Source organism: Jaculus jaculus, chromosome 8 (genome assembly GCF_020740685.1).
Source record: "Jaculus jaculus isolate mJacJac1 chromosome 8, mJacJac1.mat.Y.cur, whole genome shotgun sequence".
Taxonomy (NCBI): domain Eukaryota; kingdom Metazoa; phylum Chordata; class Mammalia; order Rodentia; family Dipodidae; genus Jaculus; species Jaculus jaculus.
Window position 1 is genome coordinate 29,542,973 of NC_059109.1, and position 19,085 is coordinate 29,562,057.

Consider the following 19,085-nt stretch of genomic DNA (forward strand, 5'->3'; position numbering starts at 1 on the left):
AGAAGAACACGGGAACACGGTTAGATGGTGAGAACAACACAAGGGACACAATTAAGATGGTGAGAAAAACACGGGGAACACAGTAAGATGGTGAGAAGAATACAGGGGACATGGTAAGATGGTAAGAACATCACCAGGGGACATGGTAAGATGGTAAGAACATCACCAGGGGACATGGTAAGATGGTGAGAACCACATGGGGACACAGTAAGATGGTAATAAACAAGCTGAGGAGCAACTACAGCTGCCATGTGAACATAGTTATTGACCTAAGTCGATTTCATATAATCAAATCTACAAAAATAACTTGGTAATAATATGAACAGAGACCAAATTTCAATAAAAAACAGCTCCAGAAATATTTGAAACTGTACAAACCTTAAAAGATATTTAATAGAGGCCTGATGCCTGATACCCACTATCACCCCAGTGGAGAAGTCATAGCTAACAATGCAACCCTATATCCCACATGCCCAGGGAGCTATTACTATATTCTGGAAACTCTCTATCTTAGCCACTCCCACTCCAGTTCTGCCTACTTCTAGAAGGCCTCCTGTTGGATTGAGATCCTTCCAACTAACCCACACAGTCAAATCTTTTTGACAACCTGAGACATGCATGGCAGCATTACCTTCCCCTCTTTCCAGCTTCCAACATCCTCTTTCCTGATACCTCCAATTCTGTGTCCATTTTCTGCCTTTTAAATGTATTCCACTTTCATCTAAACCCCTTCTCAATAAAGATCAAAGTATTTTATATTAACAAATTACCTTACAGAAATGGAATTTCATTTTAAAAGTTATCATGTATTTTGAAAGCTGGTCAAGCATAATCAATGTTATTTTCATTCATTTCATTTGTGTGATATGTATTAAGTTAAATGTGTAGTATTTTTTCCAGGCTGGAAAGATGGTTCGGGGTTAAGGTGCTTGTCTGCAAAGCCTAACGACCCAAGTTTGATTCACCAGTATCCAGGGTAAAGCCAGGTGCACAAAGTGGCGCATGCATCTGGAGTTCTTTCCAGTGGGGAGACCTTTGTACTCCCATTCTCTTTCTTCCCTCTCCTTTCTTTCTACCTACCCCTCTCTCTCTCTCTCCTTGCCAATAAATAAATAAAAATTTAAAAATTGCCAGGCATGGTAGCATGTGCCTTTAATCTCAGCACTAGGGAAGCAGAGTTAAGAGGCTCACTGTGAGTTTGAAGCCAGCCTGACCACACAGGGAAATCCAGGTCAGCCTAGGCTAGTGAAATCTTACCTAGGAAAAAAAAAAGTTTTTCTTGCTTAACAGTGATTCTCAAAATTAAAATTAAAAGTGTAGAGAGGTTCAGTGAAGTGCAATTTAAAAAAAAAAAAACAAAAAAAGTAGAGCTGCAGAGATAGACTGCTTACAGGTTAAGACACTTGCCTATGTTTGACTCTCCAGTTCCCACATAAGCCAGACACACAAAGTGACACAAGCATACAAAGTCGAACATGCACACAAGGGAGCGCACATGTCTGGAGTTTGGCTGTAGTGGCTGGAGGCCCTGGCATGCAAATTTTTTCTTTCACTCTTTCTTTGCCTGCTCCCCCCCCCCCCATTTAAAAAAAAAAGAAAGAAAGAACAGGCCAGGCGTGGTGATGTATGCCTTTAACTCCAGCACTCAGGAGGCAGAGATAGGAGGATGGTGGTGATTTCAAGGCACTACATAGTGAATTCCAGGTCAGTCTGAGCTAGAGTGAGACCATACCTCAAAAAACCAAACTAAATAAATAAAAATTTAAAAAAGAACAGTCATGCTGGAGAGATGGCTTAGCGGTTAAGGTGCTCCCACCTAAGTCAGATGCACAAGGGAGCACATACATCTGGAGTTTGTCTGTAGCGGTTGGAGGCCCTGGCATGCCCATTCTCTCCCTGCCTCTCTCTTGAGCTCACTGCCTCTTTCTGTCTCTCAAATAAATAAATAAAATATAATTTTTAAAAAGGACAGTCTGTTGGGTTTGCCTCAAAAAAATCTTTAAAAAAAAAAAAAGTATGGAGCTGGAGAAATGCCTTAGCAGTTAAGTGCTTGCCTGCAAAGTCTAAGGAGCCAGGTTTGATTCCCCAGGACCCATGTAAGCCAGTTCCACAAGATGTCACCAGTATCTGCAGTTTGTTTGCAATGGATGGAGGCCATGGTGCATCCATTCTCTATCTGCCTCTTTCTCTCTCTCTCAAAATAAAATATATTTTTTGAGGTAGGGTCTCACTGTAGCTCAGGCTAACCTGGAATTCACTATGTAGTCTTAGAGTGGCCTCGAACTCTCAGTGATCCTCCTACCTCTACCTCCCAAGTGCTGGGATCAAAGGTGTAACACCACCACACCCAGCTAAAAATAAAAATTTTTAATAAAAAAGTTATTAAATAAAAGTATGAGTACTCAAAAAAATAGTGATTAGACCCAAGTACCAATATATAATGAATTGACATGGACAGAAAGTTCCAGAGGTATAGCAAATTATAAACACAAATAAGCATCTGAAATAGCCATTTTACTGGACTAGACCACCACTATACTTAGTCAATGTACTGTCTAACTGAAAGTGTCCACAAAGAAGCACAAAGCTACAAACTCATTTGAGCTAATCTCAGTGACCCAGTTGACCACAAACTATTTGTCCAGAACTGACATCATTATTCCAATGTATGTAGATAATTTTGTTTCTAATAATGAAGCCCCTAGCTACAGAAATATGCTCAAAGTTTCAAAAATTGGGGCTGAGATGACTTAGTGGGTAAAACCTGAACTCACATAAAAGCCACTGTGCCTATAATCTCAGCACAGGGCTAGAGGAAACTGGAGTATCCCCAGGGCTTACTGGCTGGTTTATCTAGCCAAAGTGGTGAGCTCAAGGGTCAGTGAGAAACTCTTTCTGAAAAAATAAGGTAGAAAGAGATGAGGAAGACACAAGATGTTGTCATCTGGACTGTAAACACATGCACACACATAAACACACACACATACACACACACACACACACACACACACACACACACACCTTTAAAATCTGCACCAAAGACCAATACTATTACATTCTCATTCATAGATGCTAAAAACTTGGTTTTACAGAACAAAAAACTGGTCTCCATAGGCCAGGACAGATGAGAAAGCATCAAAAGAGAACACTAGGATAGTAGTGGTCTCCAGAGACTAGGGCACGTAGGGAAGGAGCAACACAGAGCTAGGATGGTGGATACTATATAAGAGCATTAAGTTCTGGTACTCTCTACAATATAGTGGGTGATACTGTTCATCAAAATCCATTACATATATACACAGAACCTGAAGAAAGGAAAGTGAAGCTTACCTACAAAAAGAAACCTATTTAAGGAGTTACAGGTGCTAATTACACTTATGTGATTATCACACTGTGTACAATTATCAAATTACCGCATTTTACTCCCAAAATATGTACAATTGCTTCATGTAAATTACAAAACATGTTAGTGGCTACAGATGGCTCTGTAGGTATTTGCACATAAGCATGTAGGCTGGAAGGACTCTGTAACTCCAGTCCTATGGGAAGTAAAGACAGAAAATCCTTGGAACTAACAATAATGGCAAGCTCCAGAAACACTAACAGACTATGTCTTAAGGAAACATGAGGATAAGCAATGGAGGACGCTTCATCCTCTGCAGGCGTGCACATGTGCACACACAAGTGCACACATCATTCCCCACATGCACAAGAGAATTATTACTCTTCACTTGCTGCTCTGCTCCAAATCAAACATTAGCCCCTAAAAGCAACCTTCCTTGCTTCTTCCCTGTTTCTATAACTTTCAAACTATGGCATGAACTCTGAATACAGAAGAAAGTAAACAGAGCATTCAACTATGTCATCAAAATGCTGTTCACTAACTAACTAGTACAGACTACAACTTGCTTCTGTGAACACTCAACAAGACATCCCACTTATTTTTGTTAACTTCACAGCATTATGAAAATCAAAGTTACATACTAACCACACCTATAGCTTTCACTGTCCTGAGAAATATAGGAATAGCACCATTTCCCTCCTTAATTTTAGTCAAGACAATTACTTTAAAAAACTATAGACAGCCAGGTACCAGTATCTAGATAAGAACTTTTTGGGGGGGAGGGAGGTACAAGGTATGGTCTTCCTCTAGCTCAGGCTGACCTGGAATTCACTATGTAGTCTCAGGGTGGCCTGGGACTCACAGTGATCCCCCTACCTCTGCCTCCCAAGTGCTGGGATTAGAGGAATGCACCACCACACATGGCTTACAACTGTTATTTTATGACGAAAAGTCAAAATAACTGAGAAGTAGCTGAAAAGCTACTGTCCAAAAAATATTTCATTAACTTACAATATATTTCTTCTTGGAAACTCTATTAAAGGCTAGAGAAATGGCTCAACAGTTAAAGGCGCTTGCAAATCCTGATAGCCTGGGTTCTGTTCCCCAGTATGCACATAGAGCCAGATGTGCTAAGTGGCACATGTGTCTGGAATTCGTCTGAAGTGGCAAAAGGCCCTGGCATGTGCATATTCATCTCTCTCCTCTCCCTCTTTATTAAAAAAAGAAACTCTATTACACCTTTTACTTTTCCAAAACAAAGATGAAAATGTTTTTGCAAAAATGTAAACTCAACTAGCCCCCAGCACGCCCATTCTATTTGCCTCTTCTTCTCCCCCCCCCCAACTCCTCTATCAAATACGTAAATAAAATTAAAAAGGAAAAACAAGTATAATTAACTTAAAAAGAATGTTCTCCATTTTGTTGTCATTCGAAAACATGTAGCCTTTTACTGAACCAAATCTCCCAAAGGACAAAAGAATTTTGAAGCCATCATCCCTACCTGACAGATACACAAGAAATGTAAATAATCCTGAACACAGAGCTTCCATTATTTTAGGTTTCTTTCACATATTCCCTGACACACCTTAAATTTTTTTTTACACGGCGAGGGGTGGGGAAGGAGGGTATTACCATGGGATATTTTTTATAATCATGGAAAAATGTTAATTAAAGTTGAGAAAAAAAGTTCAAACCATAACAAAAAAAAATTTTACTTATCAACACAAAAGCAGTGCTAGAGAATCTAAGATAAATGCAGCAAATAAATTACATTAAGAAAATTTACAGGCTAGAGATAGCTCAGCAGTTAAAGCACTTGCTTGCAAAGCCTAATGACCCACATTTGATTCCCTAGTACCAACATAAAGCCAGACACAAGCTGGGTGTGGTGGTGCATGCCTTAAATCCCAGCACTTGGGAGGCAGAGGCAGGAGGATCACTGTGAATTTGAGGACAACCCAAGACTACATAGTGAATTCCAGGTCAACCTTAGCTAGAGTAAGACCCTGTCACAGAAAACCAAAAATAATAATAATAATAATAATGCCAGATGTACAAAGTGGCACATGCATCTGTAGTTTGTTTACAGTGGTTAGAGGCCCTGGCATGCCTATTCATATTCTCTTTCTCCCTCCCTCCCTCCCCCACTATCTGCATGCAAATAAATATTTTTTAAAAGGAAAATTTTAAGCTGGAGATATGGCTTAGAGGTTAAGGAGCTTGCATGCAAAGCCAAAGAACCCAGGTTCAATTTCCCAGGATGCAAGTAAGCCAGATGCACAAGGTAGCACATGCATCTAGAGTTTGTATGCAGTGGCTAGAGGCACTGGAGCACCCATTCTTTCTCTCTTCTCTCACTCTCTCAAATATATATAGAGTATCTATATTATCTATCTATACATACATACATATTTAGAGATAGCTATATGGAAGAAAATTTACAAGTAATTCTTAAGTCAAAGATAATAGAATTGGGGCTAGGGCTGGAGAGATGGCTTAGCAGTTAAGCGCTTGCCTGTGAAGCCTAAGGACCCTGGTTCGAGGCTCGATTCCCCAGGTCCCACGTTAGCCAGATGCACAAGGGGGCGCACGCATCCGGAGTTCGTTTGCAGTGGCTGGAGACCCTAATGTGTCCATTCTCTCTCTCTCTCTCTCTCCCTCTTTCTCTCTCTGTCGCACTCAAATAAATAAGAATAAACAACAAAAAAAAATTTAAAAAAAAAAAGAATTGGGGCTAGAGAGATGGCTCGGCAGTTAAGGCGTTTGCATGTATAGCCAGACACACAAGGTGATGCATGCATCTGGAGTTTGTTTGCAGTGACTAGAGGCCCTTGTGTGCCCGCTCTCTTTCTCTCTGCCTTCTTCTCTAATAAATACTAATAGAATCATAAGTATTCACAAGGTAAACCTCAAAAGATTAAAATATTTCAGTAAAAGTATTTTAAGTCTTCTAACTGGAAAAGAAATGTTCACCAAAACTGAAAACTTTTCATATCAACTAAAAATTTGACATCAAAAGAAATCATTTTTGTAAAAAGGACAGTAAGCAAGAATTAGATTACTAAAGACTCAGAATTCTCAAGGTAAAAATGTCTAACAGGGTGATACATGTACAGACTGCAGACCCTTACAACACTGAACGTAACTATAATTCTAATAAGCACGTAAATGTTCAGTGAATATTTTTCCTGATCTTGGACTGGAATGGCAAATAGTGCAAGCAACCAAGCACTGTCAAAAGTGCTAACAATAAAGAGAATTACAACTACTGTACTAACAAACACCAAAGCAAAAAACTTGCACAATGCATACATGAAACAAAACTGTAAAAGCTTTAAAACATAGTATCATACAACAGAAAAATATAATCCTGTGTTAACACATGCAATGTAAACAATTCAGAGATACCATTAGCAAACAATTTATAACACTCACTATGAAGAAAGAAATGGTTAAAGAAAGAGCACCCTGACAACTTTGAGTCAATAAGCAGTTTGACTATGTAAAACCTTAAGTATTACTATATCAAATCCATGTATTAGATAAAATACTAAAATGATAAATATATTGAAAACCAGTACTTCTAGGGAGAGAGAAATCCTGGAAACAGTATTATATAGCTTACTCTAGAGTTAGCAAGGATGAGGGGAACCCTTATTTTCCTCATGAGCCAGCTTATTTCCTCAAGGTTTATACTAACATTTTCTTGGCTTTATACAAGAAAAACTAAGTTAGGCATGGTGACAAACTTTAATCCTAGGACTCAGCAGGCCAAAACAGCAGGATTGTTATCAGTTTGAGACCAGCCTGAGCTAGAGTGAGTTCTAGATCAGTCTGGGCTAGAGCGAAACCCTGTCTGGGAAGGGAAGGGAAGGGAGAGGAAAGAAAGAAAAATGATTGGCTCCAGGTTTATAGAAATATTTGCTTTGCGTTATAAAATAACAACTATTCTTTCTCTGTCAAATAAATAAATAAATAAAAATAAAAATAACTATTGGGCTGAAGAGATGGCTTATCAGTTAAGGTGCATGCCTGTGAAGCCTAAGGACCCCGGTTCTATTCTCCAGGTCCCACGTTTAAGACAGATGCACAAGAGGGCGCATGCTTCTGGAGTTCATTTGCAGTGGCTTACAGGCCCTGGCACGCCCATTCTCACTCTCTCTCCTGTCTCTAATAAATAAATAAAAATAATAAAAGCTTTTAAAAAAATAACAACTATTCTTCTTTGTATTAACACAATACCAAAGTAGTTTCTTTTTCCTCAACTCCTCCAATCCACTCTTCTTTTTTTACTTTGGGACAGGTCTTCCTATATAGCCCAGGATAGCCTTGAACTTCAAATTCCTCCCATCTCAGCCTCCCAGATGCTGAAATAACAAGTTATCATCACATCCACTTCTAAAGGAATTTAATAAGACTAGTTCAGCCTAACAGAAGGCTACTATCCTCTTTCCTTCAGCTGTTCAATTACAATCCTACAGCAGTGCTGTCCAACACAAACATAATGCAAACCACACAGGTGATTTCAAACTTTAAACTAAGTAGTCACATTAAGAAATCACAGACTTGGGCTGAAAAGATGTCTTAGCAGTTAAGGTGCTTGCCTATGAAGCCTAAGGACTCAAATTTGTTCCCCCAGAACCCACATAAGCCAAACGCACAGGGTGGCTCATGGGCCTAGAGTTCATTTGCAGTGGTAAGAGGCCCTAGCATGTCCGTTCTATCTGCCTCTCTCTCAAATAAATAAAATTTTAAAAAAAATAAAGTTTTTTTTTGTTTTTTTTTTTTTTAATCAAGGGCTAGGGTTGGCAGGTACTTGCCTGGCCTATTAAAGGCTCAGGATCAACATCCAGCACAGGAGGAGAGAAGGACAGGAGCAGATAAACAAAGCCTGACACAGAGACCCTCGACTCAAGCAGATGTGCTTGGGCCCAGAAGATGCAGGCCAGCTTGGAAAACAAAACAAGTCTCAGATAGGCTCAAACAGAAAAAACACTAAAAAGGAACAAATTAATTTTAACATTTATTGAATAAAAAAATACTAAAAATACCACTTTAATACATAACCAATGCAAAATATTGAATTATCTCATAATCATTTCTTAATATTAAGTATCCAAAATCTAATGTATATCTCAGCTTGAAAACTAGACTCATTTTAGGAGTTGCAGAGTTCCATATGGCAGGCTGGAGAGATGGCTTAGCACTTAAAGCACTTGTCTGAAAAGCCAAAGGACCCAGGTTCAATTCCCCAGGACCCACGTAAGCCAGATGCACAAGGTGGCGCATACATCTGGAATTAATTTGCAATGGCTAGAGGCCCTGGCACGCCCATTCTCTCTATCTGCCTCTTTCTCTCGCTTAAATAAATATATACATACATATATACACATATATACATATACATATATATAAATATATACACACATGTATTTTTTTAAAGTGTTCTACATGGCTAGTGGTTACTATAAAGGACAGCACAGGTCTAGAGTTCTTTCTCTGGTCTGAAGATATACAACCAAAATATCAAAAGGTCTGGAATTCAAGCAAAGAAAACAATGAAGTCCGGAGGAAAAGACATAGGTCAACTCAGGCTTCCTCCTTTGACTCCAGCTGGCTTACATTGACATTCTGTCCCTACTAGCCAGGCAATGTTTGTTTCTAATTGAGTCTCAAATTTTACCTGTTATAATGACATAATTACTAATAATTCTCAAATATCCCACTTAAGTAAGAGGTAAATTACATTACATTCTACCAAGACCCATAATATCCTTGAAAAATGACTCCATGATTCTTGGAAGAAAATTAAGTTGAAATTCTAATTCTGATACCTTGAAAATAAGCTCTAAATACAAAGGAAAGAACCCTACATGTACGACCCTCATCTTCAAAAAGAAAAAAAGAAATGCCACTAAAAATTCTTTCATATTTATTTGCAGACTACAAAAATTAAGAATTACCTGTTGCACAAGGCATTTGGAAGTTAGGGTCATTGCTATCCAGAGCAGGCAGGCAGAACTGGTCGCTGGCAGAGCCCAGCATAGGGTCCTTATCACTGAGCATGTTCTTCAGCGAGGTCTCGAGGACGTCTGCGCTTGTGCTAGGATCCTCACAGACTTCATTCTCCAGGCTGGATCCTAGAAACAGGGCATCATCTAAGTGCTCAGTAGGAATTAAATGATTAAATGTATCAACTATATCCATGAAGACTTCTGTGTGCCTTTCAGCCCTATAGAAAGACAAAAAAAATACCATAAGAAATAAAGCTACCAATTGAAAATCACCTAATACTAAATTATTAGTTTTGAGTCTAAAAGCACACTCTGAATTTATTTTTAAACCTCCTCACCGTCTGTAGAATACACATTTGGAAATGTGAAACGAATCTTCATTAAATAATCTTTATCATACATGTAGAATATTGTTTTACAAGAAACCCTATTAAATGTTTACTCAATTTATTCTTAGGAAAAACTATGTATACAGCCCATTACTTAGACACAATTGAAAAAAATAGCATGACTTAAAACTATTAAAAAAAAACATGTTTTTAACTTTACCCTTTTTATAAATTAAGAATCAAATACTACTTTTATATTAAATCCATATAAGAGCTAAACTCAAACTGAATTATGTTTCCCTACCTAAAAACTGTCGAGTTGCGTTTTTAATTTACATTTAAATTTAATTTTAATTTACATTTAAATTGTTTACATGTAACACATAAAGACAAGTTTTTGGAAGTAAAGGAAGAAAGTGGAAACAAACTGTAAACTAAACCCAACAAATATAAATTTAGACTACACATACACAAGCAAAAATGAACATCTACACACACACACACACACACACTTTTTTCCTGGAGTCCCCTTTTAGGAGAAAAAGAGATCAATGACAAGAAGCAATCACATTTGCATTTAGATTTATTTTACTAAGTTTAAATGATCAATGTAGATGTCAAGTTCATCTCCTCTGTGTATGTGGTTTTTTCTTTTGTTTGTTTTTTGTTTTTTTAAGGTAGGGCTTCACTCTAGCTCAGGGCTGAACTGGAATTTACTATGCAGTCTCAGGGCAGCCTCTAACCTGAAGAGGGTAACAACCTGGGATCCATTCCCCAGTAACCACATAAAGCCAGATACACCAAGTGAAACATTTATCCGGAGTTCGTTTTCAATAGCTAGAGGCCATGGAGTACCCATTCTCTCTCTCACTCCCTCTCTCTCTCCTTGCAAATAAATAAAAAATATTTTTTAAAAAGGCACTTCAAGCCGGGCATAGTAGCGCACAACTTTAATCCCAGCACTCAGGAGGCAGAGGTAGGAGGATCACCATGGGTTTGAGGCCACCCTGAGATTACATAGTGAGTTCCAGGTCAGCCTAAACTAGAGTGAGACCTTACTTTGAAAAAACAAAGAAAAGAAGAAAAAGACACCTCAAGGCCAAGTGTGGTGACACATGCTTTAATCCCAGCACTTGGGAAGCTGAGGGAAGAGATGGCTGTGAATTCAAATCCAGCCTGTGACTAATTCCAGGTCAGTCTGGGCTAGAATGAGAAGACCCTCCCTTGAAAATCAAAAAAAAAAAAGACCCTCAAGCTCTAAAGGAGACTCAAATATCAAGCGATGTCATTAGTTTTAAATAAAATTAAACTGTTAGTGTGAAAATTCCATGAATTACCTAGAATATCCTCAGCTCCATATTTTCAAGGCATTTTACATTAACTCCAATTCTACCAAAACATTTCTCTCTTTTTTTTTTCAAGGTAGGGTCTCACTAGCCCAGGCTGACCTAGAATTCACTATGTAGTCTCAAGGTGGCCTCAAACTCACAGTGATCCTCCTACCTCTGCCTCCCGAGTGCTGGGATTAAAGGTGGGCGCCACCAGCTCCGGCTGTTTTATTGTTATTGTTGTTGTTTGAGGTAGGGTCTTCCTCTAGCCCAGGCTGACCTGGAACATTTATCAAATGCATAGAGTAATCCAAGATATGTTTCATATATCAAATATTCAATACCAAAAACTAACTCAGATCTGGGCATGGTGGTACACATCTTTAGTCCCAGCATTCAGGAAGCAGAGGTAGTTCAAGGATACCCTGAGGCTACATAATGAATTCCAGGTCAGCCCAGGCTACATCTAGACCCTACCTCAAAAAAATAATAATAACGCCGGGCGTGGTGGCGCACGCCTTTAATCCCAGCACTCGGGAGGCAGAGGTAGGAGGATCGCCGAGAGTTCGAGGCCACCCTGAGACTACATAGTGAATTCCAGGTCAGCCTGAGCCAGAGTGAGACCCTAACTCAAAAAACCAAAAAAAATAAATAAATAAATAATAATAATAATAATAAAATAAAATAAATATTAAAATAGGGCTGGATAGATGGGCTTGGTGGTTAAGGTGCTTGCCTTCAGAGCCTAACAAACCTGAGTTTGATTCCCCAGTACCCATGTAAAGGCAGATGCACAAAGTGGCACATGCATCTAGAGTCCATCTGTTGTGACTAAAGGCCCTGGAATGCCCATTTTCTCTCGCTTCTATCTCTCTCTGCTTGCAAATAAATAAATAATTTAAAATATTAACAACAAAATAACTCAGGCTAGGGAGATTGCTCAGTGGTTAAGGGTGCTTGCTTGCAAAGCCTAACAGCCCCCAATATTCATGTAAAGCCAGATGCACTAATAGCACATGCAACTTGAGTTCATCTGCAGTGGCAGAAGGCACTAGAACACCCATACTCATACTCTCTGCCTCTTTTTGTCTGTCTGTGTCTGTGTCTGTCTGTCTGCCTGTTTGTCTGTCTGTCTGTCTGTCTCTCTCTCTCTCTCTTAAATAAATAAGCCCAGTCTTCAAGAAACTCACAACCCAAAACAGAACAGATATAAAAACAAAGGCAACCAGAAGTGACCGTCTCAGCAGACTATAAATACTATAGGGCTGCAGTATCAGTAGACTGCAAACTTAAGGGGGCTAAGAACAGGTTAGCTAGATAATGAATGAGATGAGTACTGAAAGTTCAAAGAACCCAATGTGGTGATGCACTCCTTCATCCAAGCACTAGGGAGGCAGAGGTAGGAGGATCAGTGTGAGTTTGAGGCCACCCTGAGACTACGCAGTGAATTTCAAGTCAGCCTGGGGTAGAGTGAGACTCTCTATCTCAGTAAAACAAAAAGAAAAGAGAAAGAAAGTTCAAAGAATATTCGAGGCAAAGTGAAGAAATGTGTGCTAATTATGACTGGCTGAGTTCAATTCTACTGGATCATTTATAAAGACGCAATAAAATTAAAAATCAGTAAATATTTAATCTGAGCCTATCTATATTATCTATAACTCGGATAATTATACTGCAGCCAAATTTAAACTAATAAAATCAAAATGTTATTTTCTGTTTCAAGTATTAATAGAATGGAAAATGATTTATACTACCAAAAATATTAACAATTTTACAAAAGCCACTTTGAGATTAGATTAGAAAAGGTCTCAATTCTTCTGAGCCTGGTGGCACAGGCCTACAACCTCAGCAAAGTAGGTAGAAGCTGAAGGATCACAAATTCAAAGCCTATATAAGCTACAGAGTGCATCTGAGTTCAAAGCCAGCCTAGGCAATGAGACCTATTTCAAATGAGACCCCATTTCAAAACAAAAATGAAAGCGTATTTGGGGATATGTCAGTGGTGGAGCACTTGCCTAGCATGTGAGAGGCTCTGGATTCAATCCCCAATAACACACAAAGTTCCCATTTAAAAAAAAAATGATGTATGATGGTGCACACCTTTAATCCCAGCACTTTGGAGGCAGGTAGTAGGATTGCTGTGAGTTCAAGACCAGCCTGAGACTACATAGTGAATTCCAGATCAGACTGCACCTCAAAAAAAAAAAATACTTTTATGCATTTTATCATATTACTTTTAAAATAAGGAAAAGTACAAATGAGTACAACAACTAATCTCTAAAACTACAATGGCAGGTGCTAATAAGCTGGGTGAGGTGGCATATACCTTTAATTCCAGCACTGGGGAGGTAGAGGTAAAAAGAGAGTTCAAGGCCAACCTTGGCCATATAGCAAGCTGGCCTGGGTTACTAGAGACCCTGTCCAAACCCCATTACCCCCTCCCACCCAAAAAAGAACCCTGAAAAGCTAACAGCATATTCTAAAATGAAAGGGTAAGAGCATGTTATAAGACAAGGTTCAGTGTTTCCACAGCCTTGTGTAATCCATATGTATGTGTCTAAATATGCTTACGGGTAAAAAGGGAACAAAAAATAAATGATGGTCTCGCTAACAGGAAGCATTTTTGCCAAAAGCTGAAGAGAAGTAGTAAACACTGTATAGATGCACAGGAGAAATATGAAGACCTAGATGAACAAAACCTGAAGAGAAGTCGTGAACCCTGTAAATACACAGGAGAAATAAGAAGACCTGGACAAACAAAGTTCAAGTTAGGCAATTTGATCAAGCATGCTTAATAGGAACAAATTTCCAATAAGCAACAGTAGAAAAGTACTACTGCTATTAACAGTAACATATAAAACTTCATGTGCTCTAGGTCTGGCCAGGCACTGCTGCACAGGAAGAGAGTGAGGGGAGGATATGGGGTGTTACTCTGCAGCCCAAGATGGCGTTAAACTTGCAGTAATCCTTCTGCCTGTGTCCCAAGTGCTAGGATTACAGACATATGCCATCACATCCACCTTACAGCAGTAATTCTTAACCAGAAGCAATTATATTCATCCAAAGGAGAGCTGGCCAGGCCTAGAGGCATTTGTTGCCATCACAACTAGAGAGCCATCTAGAAAATAAAGTATAATGTATGAAAACAGGCCCATAGTGCATTGCCCAGCCAAAACATGCTGCATGCAAAGGCCATGACGCCCTGCCCCAATTTGTTTAATACAACAATCCTATGTTATAATCCCAATTATGCAAAAGAAAAATTAAACTGGGATCAGAGATCAAGTTGCCTTCTAAATTCAATAGTGGAGCAAAAATCTCAACCCAGAAAATTGCCAAAATTTCACAAGTGAATACACTTACCACTACTCTCCATTGTCTTTTTAGAAAGTTAATTCACTGAGTGTTTACTTATAGAGGATACTGCTCTAAACAACTTAAATGTTACATCATTTAATGCTCAGTCACACAAGTAGGCAGGCACTATTATTCTCAATTTACAAGAGAGGCGCTAAAGCTCAGCAAAGCTACACCCCATTATTACAAAATAAACAACAGAGCATGGCTGCAAATTTACTTTGTGTGACACCAAGGTCAGTTCTTAATGACCATGGTCATAACCACAGGTTATTCTAGGACAGAATCAATGAAAATCACTGAATGTTCAGACATATGGTAAGACACAATAGTGCAAGCACCATCTACAAAGCAACGAAACCACCACCTGTTCTACATGCTCCTACCTCTGGTTCAGTTTCATAAATCATAGTCTACTGACACCTCTTCATGAAAAAAACTGAGGAAGTCTAGAAAGATGGCTCAACACATAAGGTGCTTGCAAGACCTAAGGACCCAAGTTCAAGTCCCTAATAAGCACACAAGCCCTGATGCACAAAGTACTGCATGTGTCTGGAGTTCGTCTGCAGTGGCTAGAGGCCCTGGCATGTCCATTCTCTTTTTCTGTCTGTCTCATTCTCTCACTTTCTCCCAAATAAATAAATAAATAATTTTTAAAAGAAAATGAGAAGCACACTTTCTGAATTTATTCAATAAATAGAACATATGATACCAAGACGCATAACATAAAAACACCAAAGACCAACAATTTAGAGGAAAAAAAAAACTGCCGGGAGTGGTGGCGCACACCTTTAATCCCAGCACTCAGGAGGCAGAGGTAGGAGGATCACCATGAGTTCGAGGCCACCCTGAGACTCCATAGTGAATTCCAGGTCAGCCTGGGCTAGAGTGAGACCCTACCTCGAAAAAAAAAAAAAACAAAAAACTATCAGGTAGAAGTTGAACCCAGAAAAAGCAGAATTTTAATAGCCATCAATAGTGAAAAGTTCAAAGTCAGAATTGTAGTGCCTACCTTTAGCCTTTAATCCCAACCCTCCCCCCCTCATGAGGCAGAGGTAAGAGGATCACTGAGCCAAACCAACACCTATTTAACATTTACTATATGCCAGACCTTCTGCTCATTGGTGTCTCACAAAAACTCTGTTCAAGTAGGTGCACTTATGCCTTTTACAGGTGAGTAAATTGAAGCTCAAATAATTGGTTTTCCCAACTTCTAATTTCCCTCAAATTAGAACACAAGCAGTATGATTTGAGACCACGGTTTTAAGTATCTACATAACACATACGTTTTCAATTTTAATATAGAATGAAAACTTAATTAAGAGTCTTGCCTCTTTCAAAAATTAACAGTAAACGGGGCTGGAGAGATGGCTTAGTGGTTAAGGCATTGGCCTGCAAAGCCAAAGGACCTCTGTTCGATTCCCCAGGACCCACACAAGCCAGATGCACAAGTTGGGGCATGTGTCTGGAGTTTATTTGCAGTGGCTGGAGGCCCTGGCGTGCCCTTTCTCCCTCTCTCCCTCCCTACCCCTCCCCTCCTCTCTCTCTCTCTCTCTCTCTCTCTCTCTGTGTGTGTGTGTGTGTGTGTGTGTGTGTGTGTGTCTGCCTCTTACCCTCCCCTCCCTCTCTCAAATAAACAAATAGAATTTTTAAACAATTAACAGTAGATGCCTTTAGTCACCTTATAAACATAAAACACAAATGGCCATCTTCATTGCATATGAACAGTATCATGTGGAGGAAAAGCAGATGCTAAGAACTTTACAATGTATATTCACAGCCTATAAGGGTTGTTTCATGTGATGCCCCACAGACTGAACTACAAGATCAAGCTTAGTCTTTCAATATAATCTACCATGCATTCAAAACTGAGAAAGTTAGATTATAACAACAGATTAAAACTCCTACATATTTTGAAGTCTTGACTATTTTTCCATATAACCTCTTCCTTGTCCAAATGCTTATACCAACTTAATTTCTGACCATTAAAAATTGTCCAAATTAGGAGCTGGAGACATGGCTCAGCAGTTAAAAGACACTTGCTTTCAAAGTCTGACAGCCTGGGTTTGATACCCCAGCACACACATAAAGCCAGATGCACAAAGTAGAACCATGTGTCTGCAGTTTGTCTGCAGTGGCCCTAGGCCCTATTGTGCCCGTTCTCTTTCTCTATCTACTTACAAATAAGTTTTTTAAAAAACTTTTTTAATTGTTCAGGGCTGGAGAGGTGGCTCAGCAGTTAAAGGCACTTGCAAAGCCTGACAGCCTAGTACCAACTCCCCAGTACCCACGTAAAGCCAGATGCACAAAGTTTGTTTACATGGCAGGAGACCTTGGCATGCCCAAACTCACTCACTGTCTCCCCTTCTCTTTGTCTCTCTCTCAAATAAATAAAAATATTAAAAAAAAAAATTGGAGTCGCAGGCTGAAGAGATGGCTTAGTGGTTAAGCGTTTGCCTATGAAGCCTAAGGACCCTGGTTCAAGGCTCAACTCCCCAGGACCCACGTTAGCCAGATGCACAAGGGGGCACATGCATCTGGAGTTCATTTGCAGTGGCTGGAAGCCCTGGCACACCCATTCTCTTCCCCCGCCCCTCTCTCTCTGCTTCTTTGTCACTTTCAAATAAATAAAAATTAAAAAAAAAAATTGGAGTCGAGTGTGGTGGAGCATGCTTCTAATCCCAGCACTTGGGAGGCAGAGGTAGGAGGAGTGCCACTGAGTTGGAGGGCACCCTGAAACTACATAGTAAATTCCAAGTCAGCCTGGCTAGAGAGCAAGACCCACTTCAAAAAAAAAAAAATTGTCCAAATTATGTAACACGTGACAATCAATAACTAGTCTGTCTGTACATGTGACAATTCATATAGTGCCATCCCCAGCTCTGGAAAGATTTCTCCTTAATAATTCTACATACTGATTTATCTGATGTCTCTGAACCTTGCTTTTCAGCCTAGATTATGTTCACTGACAACAGAAACATACCCTTGGTTTCAAATATTTGCAATATTTATTTACTTGCAGAGACAGAGAGAATGAGAATACAAGCAGAGAGAATGGGTGCACCAGGGCCTCCAGCCACTGCAAACAAACTCCAGATGCATACACTACTTCATGCATCTGGCTTTATGTGGGTACTGGGGGATCAAACCAGGGTCATTAGGCTTTGCAGACAAATGCCTTAACCGCTGAGCCATATCTCCAGCCCTGAAATATTTTTAATCAAATCAATACTCACACCTTTCCTAGTGTAACCAAAGGGCAACCAGTGATGAACATTTCTCACTGTTCTCAAAAGTATAAATATCAGGGCTGGAGAGATGGCTTAATGGTTAAGGCGCATACCTGCAAAGCCTAAGGACCTATGTTCAATTCTCCATGTCCCACATAAGCCAGATGCACATGGTGTTACATGCATCTGGAGTTCATTTTCAGTGGCTAGAGGCCCTGGTGCACCCATTCTCCCCACCCCCAACTCTAATATATTAAATAAATTTTTAAAGTATAAATATCATAAATATTTCAGCTTGCCAGTCATGTTTTATTGTTGGTCTTTTTAAATTTTTTTTTAATTTTATTTTATTTGAGAGAGAAAGAAAGAGGCAGACAGAAAGAGAATGGGCACACCAAGGCCTTCAACCACTGTAAATGAACTCCAGACACATACACCACCTTGTGCAGCTGGCGTACATGGGGTCAAAGGAATCGAACATGAGTCCTTTGGCTTTGCAGGCAAACGCTTTAATCTCTAAACCATCTCTCCAACCCCTTATTTATTAATTTTGTTTTGTTTTTCCAGGTAGGTTCTCAATCTAGGCCAGGCTGACCTGGAATTCACTATGTAGTCTCAGTCTCAGGGTGGCCTCAAACTCACAACGATCCACCTACTTCTGCCTCCCAAGCATGTGCCACCATACTTGGCATTTTTTATTTAAAAAAAAAAAATTCTTTAGCCAGGCATGGTGGCTCACACTTTTAATCCCAGCACTTAGAGAGAAGTAGGAGGAATGCCATGAGTTCAAGGCCACCCTAAGACTTCATAGTGAATTCCAGGTCAGCCTGGACTACAATGAGACCCTGACTCGAAAAACCAAAATACCAAAAAAATCTTTATGCCTCCAAGAAGATATTCCAGGATGTTCCAAGAAGAAACAATAGAAAAACTGAGCTCCAGATATTGTTCCAAAAGGAAACAAAAGGGAAAAAAAAAAAAAAGCTATCTAGTAGCCACTTACCAAGAAAGAATTCCTGAAATGTGGATGCATAAAAGACTTAAAGAAATGAGCACTCTAAGACCCTGTGGTGTAGTCATGTATGATACAAAACCTCCTGACCAGTAAACCTCTTATCATTTATAAATAAAAAGGTATCTACAAAAAAACTAAATTGTAAGAAAATTTTTAGAGGAAACTGTAACAGAACTTAGTCTGTATTTGTTTTTAAGAATAGATTTAAGAAAGCAAAATGCAGCAAAAAGTAAATACCCTATTTCCTTGTCAAAGAGCAACTGTGGGTTTGCACTTGAAACAAAACTATATGCATAATTTTTGCTAACCACTAGGTGAAAATCTGAATTCTGGAGCTGGAGAGATGGCTCAGTGGTTAAGGAACCTGCCTGAAAAGTCTAATGGTCTGGATTCAATACCCCAGTAGTACCCATGTAAAGCCAGATAGACAAAGCAGTGCATTTATCTGGAGTTCATCTACAGTGGCTAG

At 39.4% G+C, this 19,085-nt stretch overlaps 1 protein-coding gene across 2 annotated transcripts in view; it reads right to left on the reverse strand.

Annotated features, from left to right (window-relative positions):
• Positions 1 to 19,085, reverse strand: part of Phf3 (PHD finger protein 3) — a 99,473-nt gene that overhangs the window by 78,229 nt on the left and 2,159 nt on the right. Inside the window, exon 2 of one of the 2 annotated variants that reach the window (XM_045155857.1) lies at positions 9,307 to 9,483. In XM_045155857.1, coding sequence (XP_045011792.1) covers positions 9,307 to 9,409 — 103 coding nt within the window. In that variant the 5' untranslated portion in view covers positions 9,410 to 9,483. Of the gene's footprint in view, positions 1 to 9,306; positions 9,576 to 19,085 lie in introns of both variants that reach the window. The other variant, XM_045155856.1, reaches the window with a different exon arrangement.